This window comes from Chroicocephalus ridibundus, chromosome 12, assembly GCF_963924245.1.
Source record: "Chroicocephalus ridibundus chromosome 12, bChrRid1.1, whole genome shotgun sequence".
NCBI classification, from domain to species: Eukaryota; Metazoa; Chordata; class Aves; order Charadriiformes; family Laridae; genus Chroicocephalus; species Chroicocephalus ridibundus.
In genome coordinates, this window is record NC_086295.1 from 8844330 (window position 1) to 8857205 (window position 12876).

Genomic DNA, 12876 nt, shown 5'->3' on the forward strand with positions numbered 1-12876 from the left:
TCCCCGTAGCAACAGCTTCAATTCCTTTAATATTTTGGGTTTAAAAAAAACAACACAGAAAACCTCTCTTCCTGTCACCGTACCAACTAAAATAGTTATTATCCAGTGCCGATTACAAACTCCTCCTCTTTCCTGCAGGGTGAGTGTTCCCAGATGTGCTACAATATTTTCATTGTGGAGTCTGTCTGTGTGGCATGGTTTTCCCTGGAGTTCCTGCTGGAAATCATCCAGGCAAAGAGCAAGTTTGCATTTTTGCGGAGACCATTAACCCTGATAGACATAATAGCCATTCTGCCATACTACATCACTTTGCTAGTAGACACCACTTCAGTGGGCTACAAAAAGCCCAGCTCTGGGAGCATCTACCTGGACAAAGTAGGTCTGGTCCTCCGTATTCTCCGTGCCTTGAGGATTCTCTACGTCATGCGGCTGGCCAGGCACTCCCTGGGGCTGCAGACGCTGGGGCTGACCGCTCGCAGGTGCACCCGGGAGTTCGGTCTGCTGCTCCTCTTCCTCTGCGTGGCCATCGCACTGTTTGCACCGCTCCTGTACGTCATCGAGAACGAGATGGCGGACTCGCAGGAGTTCACCAGCATCCCCGCGTGCTACTGGTGGGCTGTCATCACCATGACCACGGTAGGCTATGGGGATATGGTTCCCAGAAGCATTCCCGGCCAAGTGGTGGCACTAAGCAGCATCCTGAGTGGCATCCTCCTCATGGCATTTCCAGTCACCTCCATCTTCCACACGTTTTCACGCTCCTACATTGAGCTAAAGCAAGAACAGGAAAGAATAATGTACAGGAGAGCACAGTTCTTATTAAAAACAAAGTCTCAGATAACCAGTGCGTCACAAGGTAGTGATATTTTATTCCCCAGTATCTCTTCTGAGAATAGGGACAATGAATGAAATTTAAGTTACTATTTCTCCTGATGTCAAGTAGTGTTTCGTTGTATTGGATTCCATCTTTTTATTTGCTTTGGAAGCATTTTACAAAGGTAACTCTCATATTAAAATGAAGAAAAGGAGCTATTAACCCGGAACGGATGTGGTTTAAGTACTCTATTATTATGCTGTTTCTTCCCCCCCCCAGTATAATGTATAGGACAGATCTTTCCATAGATCATACAGTGGGATTTTAGGAATTAAAAGTTCTCTGACAAAAAAAAAGAACAACCTATAATTACGTACTTGACAGGCTGTTTTGCCATTTGTAATACACACTTTTCCAACCAAATCACAATGTATATAATCATTAAACAGGCTGCCATTTTTCTTGTTCTTCTTGTATATAAGTAATGTAAATACAACAAAATTAATGGCTAAATTCTCTCCCAGTAAAACGCCTTAGAGCGTAATGGAAATAACCACAGATGTTTGTCCCATTGTGCTCTTAAAAAAGCATTAAGTAAGATTTGTCATTCACACAGCAACTGTATATTTTTTGTAAGTCAGCCCTAAACATACCAGAAAAGAAGGATCGAGCTGTTTGTATCATAACCTTGCTAAAGATGTAAATACTTATAGCTTACCAGCCTCAAAATTTAATTGAAGTTACAGCGTTGATCCTATCTCATAGAATGCAGTATTCCCAGGAACAAAATCTTTGAGTTTTGTAGCATTTAATGTTATTATCAAGAGGTGACTAGCTGCAGATCAAATGAAATATGCATGATAAGATGCCAGTCGTTCCCTACCATCTGTTTCCATGTTTTTACTTTACCTCAAATATGAAACAGAATTAAAAGAGGCCTGTTTCCAGGGGACACCCTACCATTACTTGGCAAATCGATGCTGCGGCTACCCATTCACATTCAGCATTTGGTTCTTTAAAAGGAGCAGAAAATATATGGTCGTGGGAAGCTGCCAATGGTGAAAAAAAGAAAATATCATTTGAGTCATGGAGTGGGGGGGTACTGACAGCTTTATACCTTACCGTCCTCAATCATGAGGACTGAAGGCTTAATTAACTATACCTTTGCCATCATTACAGACATCATAGTAATGGAGAAAATTTTAAATAGGATGTGAAAAGGCAATTAAGGTCCCAAGGCACAACCATGTATTCTTCATACGCACGTGTGTCTTGGTTCGGGTTCTCCTGCTGAAGTCAGTGGGAGCACGTGGGTCAATGACACACTCAGGTTCGGCCCGCGTTTTATGGAGGTTAATGGCAGACCTCCCATCTGTTTCAGAGGGAATGAGACAGGCTTGCTTAACAGCTCAGGAGAAGAAGTCCAGAACTTTACAAAAAGAATTAAATCCACTTGTTTGATTTCATGTGTGCTCAGACTTAAGAGTTTCCCTTCTTTTTTCGTAAATTTACCTATTAGTTAAGAGGTAGGGGATTTTAGAAGTTCCCATCACATCTGCCAATGCTTCTCTATCCTAATTTTCAGAAATACTATTGCTTATTGGCATTTCTGCAGCAGGTTGCTAGAAATGCCAGAATGCATGATGGTTTTGTGACTTAAATTAAGGCCAAGGACATAAATATTGTCCTTTCAAAAAAAAGGTAGAATTAGTTCTCAGCCTATGCTGTTTGGCCAAGCCCATGTTACAGTGGTTTTCAGTGGTTTTCTTTTCAAATGTCTTTAAAATTTTCCAAAAAGCAAAACCTTTGAAGGTGTTCGGATATGATTATTTAAGAATAATTTCAAAACTTTTAAAAATTTACTTTACCAATAATTAGGGCTCTAGCGTTCTTCAGCCTGTTGTAGGTAAATATGCCTACAGAGTGTTACCGCAGAGTGCTAAAATATCCAGTTTAAACTCTTGGCAATTAATTATGTACCAGAGCTACGAATGTAACCAGCTTTTCACTCTTGTTCTTCAGCTTTAATTAGAGTTGGACAAAAAACAGGAACATCGTGACAAAAAAGGGACACATTTTCCATCCAAAATACTCTTAATTTCAAAACTGTTTGATCATCTGTAGCATTGGCTTCAACACAAGTGCTATACGTCCTTCTACCTTTGTGTCAGCATTCATTATAAAAAGAACTGGTAATTAGATTAGTCCTGTGAGCAACAGTTGCTTATCTAAGAATGTGTTTGACAGGCTGAGCCATAAATAAGAAGCTCTAAGTGAATATAAGGAGAAATCAAGATTTACCAAATAAAACCCAAGCTTATTTCCATGTTGTGCTAGCTAATAAATGCTCAAGCTCCATCCACTTTCTCAACGTTTTTATATTAATGCTGATTAATTTCATGTATCGCTTTATTTTTTATCCCAAAATTATAGCTTGATTCTGAAGTCCTTGTCCAGAAAAAAAAAAAAAAAAAAAAAAGAAAAAATATCACCCTGAAGTTGGGTTGTTGGTTGAGCAAACCTGTGAAAGCATCTTGCCTGTTGCAAGTCCTGCCTAAACCAGGAACAAATAAGCCATCCAGGATGTACCCCTATGTAATTTTGTACTTGGCAACACATTACTTGTGAGCGTATCAACATGTTTTACTATGAATCACTGTAACAAACTAGCTTCTGTTTTACAGGAGGTAATACATATTGTAGTCCTTTTGCTAAATAAATCCAGCTATACATCTTAAGAGCACAACATTCGTATGAAACCCACATGCTGTGTTCCAGCTTTTACTGTGAAGGCTGAAGGTTTAAGATGATTATGCCTCTTTACAGTATATTATCTGAAGTTTTAGTCAAATTCATGAAAATTATGGATTGATTCAAAAGCTGTTCCCAGTGACACGGCTGACAGCTACCAAGTCAGCTATCACTCCTTTTTTGCATTTTAACAGCATGTGCAGTCAACAAGAAAGTTCCAATAAAAACACTTTGTGGTTTTATGGAGTCAAAAGAACTGTTTGAATTGCCACCGGTAAAGAGTGGTGCATGTCTCCAATAGAGATAGGCTTGCATTGCTATTTATATTATCCTCTGTGTACTGCAGTAATATGTACAGTATGAATTCAAACAGCAGTAGCTGTATTAATTTTGATTAATAAAGTGTTAGGCTCTCCTTTCATTTTCATGTGCTTCTTATGGTATAGAAAGACTGTCACCCATGCTATAGGCGTGCTTGAAAACCTGGGGTTGATGAGAGACGTGAGCAGCAGTTGAGGGAGAATTTGGGCTACGAGCATCGCTAGCCGAAAGAAGCTGGCTGTGATAGGAAGCTTTTCCTAGGAAATTAAACTATCTTGGTATAGAAAAATCTAGGTACCGATTCAGGAGCTTTTATAGGGAAACCTCTTTCTTGCATCTTGTCCCAAGAATCACAATCACAGCTAATTGGGACATGAGTTTAAAATATTTTAACTATTTAACCAAAGAATCTAACACATTCAGAAAAGAACAGGAAGAATCTGTGGAGATTGAGAAAGAGAAAAATCCCTGATAAAACCAGAATGTCCAGGTAAGGTGGTATATTAAATTACTTTCTCCAAAATCTTTCCCGCCTCCATCCTCCTTCCTCAAAAAACAATAACAAAAGCAATTAAAATCACTTGGTGATTGCAGCACTGATAAATGAAGACAGAGTCACAAGGCTCCTCTGCCTGTACATCAAAGAACATCATTTACAAGGTGAGTTGAAATAATTTGTATTACACTAACATTCATTATAGTTCAAGGTCTAAGGGAAACTTCTTTTTATGGAACATATAGGACTTGTCTCCGTTTGTCGCTTTTCGATTTCTTCCACTGTAATTCAGTACTCCAGATTTCCAAAGTCAGAGGCTTTAGTAGTGTCACTGAATACTCAGTGTCCAACTAATAGCAACTTAATTAGGGTCATAATTTTATTCCTACATTCATTGTGGGTCCAGAAAAATCGGGCTGTAAACCACAGTAATTAATAACAGTGTCCAATTAAACAATAAAAAAATTGTGCAGAACTGATTCACGGATTTACACATCATCAGATGCATGTCTGGGAAGGAGAACTGGCATGCTCTATACATTCATGACTTGTGTGGGTAGAGTTTCGGTATTCAGGCTGATGCAAAAGCAAAACATTTTTGCTGTAGAACGTTTTCATTCCTACTGCTATAGCTCTCCTCTGTAACTAAAACCAAAGTTCCATAGAAATCTCCGTGAACAAAAGCTTTCCACTCAAACAGTCCTTTAGGCTACAGACTGAGAATCAGAGTAAAAATTTGTTTTAGGCACTTAGCAAAGTGCTTGAAGTGGCCTCGTTGTCGAAAGATCTGAGTCACTACTGGGAGATATGTAGTCTTCTCTATTTTTTATTTTTTAATAGAGGGAGCCTATAATGAACTAGATCCCTAATTCAGGTGTCACATTAAAAGGCCAATGTTAGGACAGATGAATCGGAGTCTTATTCTTCAATTGCACAGAACCAACAATGTGTACCAGCGCTAATTCCACATTATTTGTCCTTTCCACATCTCATTCACTGTGTGTGGGGACCAAGGAACGTGAAGCAGCACAAAGAATCCGGGTCCAAAGAGGTCAGCTTGTTCTTGGTCAGGGAATAAGACAGCAGCAAGTATAACAGTTCTGGGTAGCTGATGCCTGACTGTATAACAGTTCTGTTCCATGCAATTACTAATTTTGTTGTTGTTGTTGTTTTGATTAGATAATTAAAAAGACTAGTAAGTTAAAACAGGAGGAAAGGAATAGATACTTCTCATAACAAAGCTACAAAATTTCACATCCCTCACTTGGGTTTGCAACAGGCTGAAAACCGGCCTGGATACTCCTAAACCTACACAGATTTAACTGACTGCATTTATCAGAAATTAAAGAAGTGACAAATGTGACTTTGAAGACTATGACATCAGTCTCTGCTCACAAGTCACTCAGTGTCATTAACCCCTAACCTGAGCAGTTGACTCTGGCCTGGGTGTCAAAGAGTTTCACCATTTTCACATTCATGACTTATAATTTTCATTTATATCAGTAGTTGCTACAAGTATATGGCCCGGTTTTTCCTGTGTTAATAGTTCTGTTGGCTACCTAATGCAAGATTTAACAGTGAATTTCACATCTATTTATCCAAAAGATGATATGGGTGCCAAAAATACAGAGAGAGAAAAAAAAAAAAAGCCCAAAGTAAAACGCCTCCTGAGATGGTGGAACTGTGATATCCCATAAGCACAAAGAGTGCAACCTACAGAACCCAGACAGAACTGAAAGTATGAAACTGGAGTGCACGGTACTGGCTGAACGTCACCCTCGTCAACAAAAATACACTTCTTAAGTTCTATTGCTAAAACAGAAATGCTTAACACTAGATTTACCCACTCACTGATTTACCACTTCCTCTGTGGCATTTTAACAATCCCATTTCAGCACTACTAATGATCTCAGTGTTCTAACATAGTAACGATCATATAAAACACAGAAAAGTGAAGACCAGTTTAGGTCCAAAACTTGTACTTCACTGAACCAATTCAGCTCTGTGCATGTTCTGTCTTGTCCTGTAACATTAAGAGTGTAAGTCCTTAGGACAGGATTCCTTGTTTGGTAGCTGTCAGTCACTATGTAAAATCATACACCATAAATAAAGATAAATTTCTACACCACAAATAAAGTCAAGGAGAATTTTGCCTGTGCTTCCACACTGAAAATGTTCAGAGTTTGGCCTATTAATTATTAACAATAAAACTAGACCTTCCACCCTTTCTGTTCATTGTTTTTCTTTGTCATTTTCCAGTATCTTGTATTTTCTGAAATATTCCCTAGAAATTACTAAAGACATTACAAATGCTATTAGCCCTGCCAAAAGCCTGGTGGAGAAACTGCAGGATCATAATATCAGGGGATGTTTCTGCCCCATCCAACAGGGCTTTTACTTTCTCTTTGCCTGCGGGAACTAATCCAGAAGCAAATGTCACTTGAACAGAAATAAAGTTCTGCCATAACTGGAAACACAGCAGGCCAATTAGGGTAATTAGAGCATATTTGCTACACTTTATAAATATTAATTCATTATCCCTGTAGCCCTTGTGACACAAGTTGAACAGCCTTGTGCAACAGTGAAGTCAGCTAGGGCACATAAACACATGTAACGCTGTCAAGCTAAGGTTTCAGCTTCTCCTTTATTGGGTATCCTTTTTAACGACTGCAGTTCTGTAGCCATACTTAATTAGGGTCATAATTTTATTCCTACATTCATTGTGGGTCCAGAAAAATGGGTCTCTAAACCACAATAATTAGCCTGCCCAAGTGACTGACCTGGGAAGCGAGTACTTCCCAGCCATCATCTGGAGATTGGGATTTTTAAAAAAACAAGGCCATTTGTTTCCAAAACTAGACATCTAATTTTACAGCTCTCAGTCATGCAAGTAAAGTCATCAGCAAATATAATAATGTTTATCTCTCTTTATCTTTTGAACATAACAATATAATTTAAATGGTGCCTACCACAGGAGCAAAGCTGTGTGGACTAGCAAAAGTTTCTATAGTTAATTATATATAGGGTAAAGTTTTGACACAGAATTGCTGAATGATAAATTGAAGTAGTGCTGCTCATTTTCATTAGCAGTGCACCTCATGTCACAAAGAAGCTAAGTGAAATTATCCATTACTTTTATAGTGCTAGTAGTTCCTGGGTCAATTGAGAAAAAGATGACTCGGTTTCACTCATAAATAGAAGCACGTTTTGGGAACTCAAAGTAGTACTACCCTCAGGCAAATCAGATCCAACACTGTGGAATTGCAAGTGTTTTTAATTTTGGAGAGGAATGTTCCTGGGGACAACCTGAGTAAGGAAAGTCAAGACTGCAAAGAATTGCGCGGCACAGTAAGTGGGTGAAATTATCTGCTTAGTAGGTGAAAGCAGAGAGCACAAATTCCATGTGGGTGTCACAGGACGAAAATGAACATGATTTGATGGGAACAGGAAAGAAGCATCAGCAACAATAGCACGAGGTAAGGCTGACATCTTCATCCCACCACAGAGGTTTCTATAAGCCTTGAAATTGCATTAATAAAACATTTCTCTAGGTGGGACTTGTGTAAACTTGTATTTGCATTTTTTTTCCCACTGACAGCAGTAACTCTTGCCCGCAACTAAAGTACTTCAAGCACTTGCACAAGACCACGATGCATATTTAAGTTTTTGCGAACTACTGGTATGCAAAGCCAAAGGGAAATTTTTCCCTGTAAATCGAAATTTGAATTTCTAACAACGAACGTTATAGTACTCAAAATGCACGACTAGCCGCAGTATTGGGCAGTTCTGCTAGAAGAGTCACGAGTTACTGAAAAGCACTATAAATCCAACCTGTGTCGCACTGTTTGGGTAAAATAACGTGTTTTGATCAATGTAGAGTGGAGAACGTGCCTGATTTCAGGATCTTACATTGCCATCTACGGGCCACTCCCGGCAGTTCTCCTCTGAGTCCTGGAACCTAAAGCATCCTAAAGCATCAATCCGCACCAGTCATCTTTAAAAGGATGTCGAAAATATTTTGAGAAATTGGTTTTAAAATATAGAGGCAAATATTCAATCCCTTGCCCTCCTTGGCTTCTGCATAGAAGAATTGTACATCAATGCTGTCGTTGTTTTTAATCACAGTACAAAGGGAAAGGAAAAGAATGAGGAAACACGATAAGAACCTACAAAACAATCAGTGTTGAAAAGGCTAACAGGACGAGAACATTAAGTTTAAGCTTGTCACTATGAAAACTGAAGAAGTGATTGAGGTAACTGCATCCAAGAAATAATTACAAGAAACTTCATCTCACAAACGGTGCTTTGAATGGACTGCAGTATGGCACTAATTAAGGAGGAGTTTAACACTAATCAGCGCAGCAGATGAGGAGGCCCCAACAGAACTTTGGGCAGAAAGCACAGGAAAGCAATTAAATTACTGTTTAAAAATATATAAATATGTCAATATTTAGATATTCCTTGGATCAGTGGAGCAAGAAAGAGTGACTCAAAGATGAGCCCTAGAGTTCTGAGTGTTGAAGAACAGTCTCACCTGAAACACAGGAAAAACAGAGACAACACAAATCCAGTTTTAAGAAACCGAAGGTGAAAAGGCATCTGTAGGGTGCTTTAACGAGTGCTAACTACTGTTACGCCTGTTACCTCCTACTAGTACAGTAATAAAACAGAACCTGAGAGCAGAGCTTCAAAAACATGTTTGAAATGGACAATATGTATGTCCTGGAAATAATTTCTGTAAATTCCACCTAAAACTTAGGGTTCTATCATACAGCATCTGGAATATGTCTGTGCTCTGGGTGTGCACATACATATGCATACGTGTGTGTGTGTATATATATATTTTTTTTTTTAAAAAAGACAAGTTTAAGCACTCTGATGTCTTTTTTAAGAGTTGCAAACCCTTACATTGTGAAGTCAGAAATCTATTTCACAAAATAAGAACTTCCTTTCACTACTCACGAGCAGGTGAATGCCCATTTGAGTAAGAGACTTCATTTCCCAGCCAAATATATAAGGAGCCATTTTAAATTTGGAAATAACCTTTCTTTGCAAGCCGAGATTCGGTTTCCTAGCAACAGCATGAACACCTTGTGAAGAAAACTACAGCTGATTTGCACAGAAGGGCCTCGTGCCACGGGCATGGAGAAGCCACAAGAACATCAAGCTGCCGGTTTCATCTTTCGGCGACCGACAGTTAAGTGCCAGGTCAGCAAAGTCTACGGGCAACACACACGTCAGGGAGCCAGCTATAGTTGACTACATATGCTCAACCCATGCACATAGTGTGGATTCTTCTACCTGGATTCCTCTACCTAAGCGGTCCTTTCTGGATCTTGGTTCTGGCTACAGCTCTAGCCCAATTCTAGCTTTCAACACATACTACAATTTTAAGTAGCCCTGATGCAGAATAGGAATAGCTTCTTTTCTGGCTGGAAAACTTGTACTGCAATAGGACTAGACTGAATTTATATTAATTTGCTTTTCTGATAGGATTCATATGACAGATATCATTTTGGATGGAAGCTATTTTTTGTTCTTAGCTACAATATTTGTCATGAGCATGAAATATTGGAATTGCAAGTACTTCACAATAAAAAGAACAAGAGGTCAGAGCAGCACCATCACATAGATATGTTTCAGTTGGCTTTGACAATCAGCTGAATCAATCATGAGAAATATATTGGCAAGACAAGATTAAATTAAGCCATTTGATGATAAAAGGCTAGAGAATAGGCAAACAGAAGTCGTTTTCCTTTCCTGCCATCAAGACCAGAACACACCAGTTGCTTTTCTGGTGCTATATGGGGATGAAGAGCGTGCAGCTGTATGGCTCGAGCTTCTGACTGCACAATAAAGATCATAATGTATTCGTGGTGTAAGCGACCAAGCATTTCTCATTGGTACCAGCAGAGCAGATGCAATATCCTACTGCCTCATCCAAGTCACACAATCCATGAATTTTAGTTCTTAGAGCTGTTCTAAAACAACATGCTTATTACATTGCTTCCTTGGGATCTGGTCACTAGAGTAAAGTTTAAACACAACACACACACAGCAGACTGGGGAAAAGTGACTTGCCCAGGAGGAATACAGCCAAAGCTTAGCAGAAACTCTGGACTTCTTCTCAGTCTTTTGCCTTATTCATGAAATCATTACTCTTTTGGACAATTCTGAGTTAGTCAAGGAGAAAGCTCTGGGAAATCTTCACATCTCCTTCCTAACCATGGGCTCTAATCATGTACCGCTTCTTTTCCTGCGCTATATTTATTTTCCCCACAAAGCTTTCGAAGCTGCAGTGCAAGGTAAGCAGCGGAGCTGGTATATTTAACCAACAGTAACATAAACCACAGAAGGTTAATACCACAAACCAGTGTGTGTGTGTGTTTTCCTGTGGTTTACATTAGTGTTTGCTAACTGCTCCAGATTTTGCTGCCCTCATACACGTTAATACTTTACACTTCTCCAAGTCTAAATGTGGGAGGAAAAGTATGACCACATCATGCCCAGCAGAAATTCAACAGACGGGCGCTACCTCTGAGGAACTCTGGTCAGCCTCCAGCCATAGTTATTGATGCTTTTGATTGCCTTTTTCTTCTTCTCCCAGCTAACCTCTTTAGTGAGGTAACCGCTTTTTATTCAACTCTGCCATTTCAAAACTAGTCTTTATTTCTGACTGAAGTCTTGGCATCAAAAAAAGCAGCACAGTTTGTCTTTATCAAGCTCCTTGTACCACTACAGGATGACTTGGCTCCACCCTTCTCATTCAGCGTGGGTCCAAGCTTGGGAGTAACCTGCTCGGTGCACGAAGTGACTGATCCGGTCAGTGCCAGCAGGGAGGGGTTCTGTGCAGGAAAAATTCAGACCAGAATAAGAAAAGATGATCTGGCTCTTTATCTCGATGCACCACTTGACAGCATCAGTGAGATTTCCCCTCGTAACGATGAACTTACCTGAGCAGCCACTGCAAACCTGGATGTGTTAGACATGCTTTGGTCTCGGCAATGAAGCGACATGGCCCCATGGCTGCGAGGGCTTCCCACCACCACAACCTGGAGCGTGGAGCTGCCCTCTGTTTTGCATTCACTACAATGGATCTGTGTTTCTAATGCCTGTAAACCAGGTAACATTCAGCACATTTCATTGAGAAACCACATGCAGACAGGCAGCACATTTTCACATTACTAAACAGGTAACTGCAAACTATCTGCTAAAACTCAGCCTGTTTGCAGACATGCATCTTAACCATAGATTATGTTGTTACTGTTTATTCTCCTGTTCTTCACCAGATTTCAGTAAACTGCAAGCAAACTGCAAACCGGACCAGTAATCCAAAGTGTCTTCTCATTATCAGCACTTTGAAGAAACCAATTAATTGCCTACAGTAAAAATGAACAAGTGAATTTGAGGAGCTTCCTTTTAAAGCTTTGTGTTTTAGTGTATTTGTTTTACTAACCAGCGATGCAACGTAAGATCTTTGCATTTACAAGACAGCCGCTGGCTGTACGGCATTACATTTTACAAGGTAAGTGTTCTTTCTGAAATACACAAAAACAGTTTGTAAATAAAAAGATGACATTACATTATTCCTCTTTAGTTTCCCCTCACCCAGAGTACTTCCCCGAGGATCTCAGATAAAGGTGACCTGCTGTAGGTCAATACATTTGCCTTCTCCCACGAGAAACAGCTGCCACCTTTTATTAGTATTAGGTGATTACATGGGAATAAAAGGCAAAAGCTTTCACTGTCATACAGGAAGGAATGCAGGGGCTGAACACACTCTTACTCCAGAAGAAAAAGCAAACACACATTACATTCCAATCCACAGCTCTTCCAAGTGTACCACAACTTTCCCGCTGACATCAGCAGGCCCCAGCAGAGGAGCTTCAGGTTAAAGTCTTGCACAAAGAATAAAACCGCAACCAATGACTTCAGCAGTCTTACAACACAGATTCGGTAAGAATGTTATTAGGACTATACTTTTGACACAATGAAAGTGGTCAGCATGAATTCAACCAGTGAATCAGTGTAAATGTAGTAACAATTAGCTGTTACAAACAAATTATGGACAGCTATTGGCTGTGTTCCTAGTTTTTAAAAGAACTTTCTAAAAGTTCTATTATAAGTAATACCTGGCATGAAAAATATTAGCATCTTTAATTTGCAGGTAATTCTTTTTTTCTTTTTCTTTTTTCCATCTGGCACCCAAATGTTAAAAAAACTCTTTATAAACTTTTGTCTGCGTGAACAAAAATATTTTCTCCTAAAGAGTTCAACATTTGTCTTCCTGTTACTGCCAAGTCACAGACACAATTATATCCAGGCAAAAGGAGAAGCCCGGTATCTTTTGGAGAAATCAGTTGCTTTGGGGTGAAGTGGGATCTCAACAGCAGGGTGCGGTTTATTTGTTTTGCTGTTTGTTTTTTTTTCCAAGAGTGTTACACTACCTTGCTGCATTTTCTTCAAATGCACTGGAACACGGGCACTTTTTCCC

At 39.5% G+C, this 12876-nt stretch overlaps 1 protein-coding gene across 1 annotated transcript in view; it reads left to right on the forward strand.

Moving 5' to 3' along the window:
• The window catches only part of KCNG1 (potassium voltage-gated channel modifier subfamily G member 1), a 7885-nt gene extending 6715 nt beyond the window's left edge, over positions 1-1170 (forward strand). The window contains 1 exon segment of the mRNA XM_063350096.1: positions 80-1170. Coding sequence (XP_063206166.1) covers positions 80-909 — 830 coding nt within the window. The 3' untranslated portion in view covers positions 910-1170.
• Positions 1171-12876: the final 11706 nt, after the last annotated feature.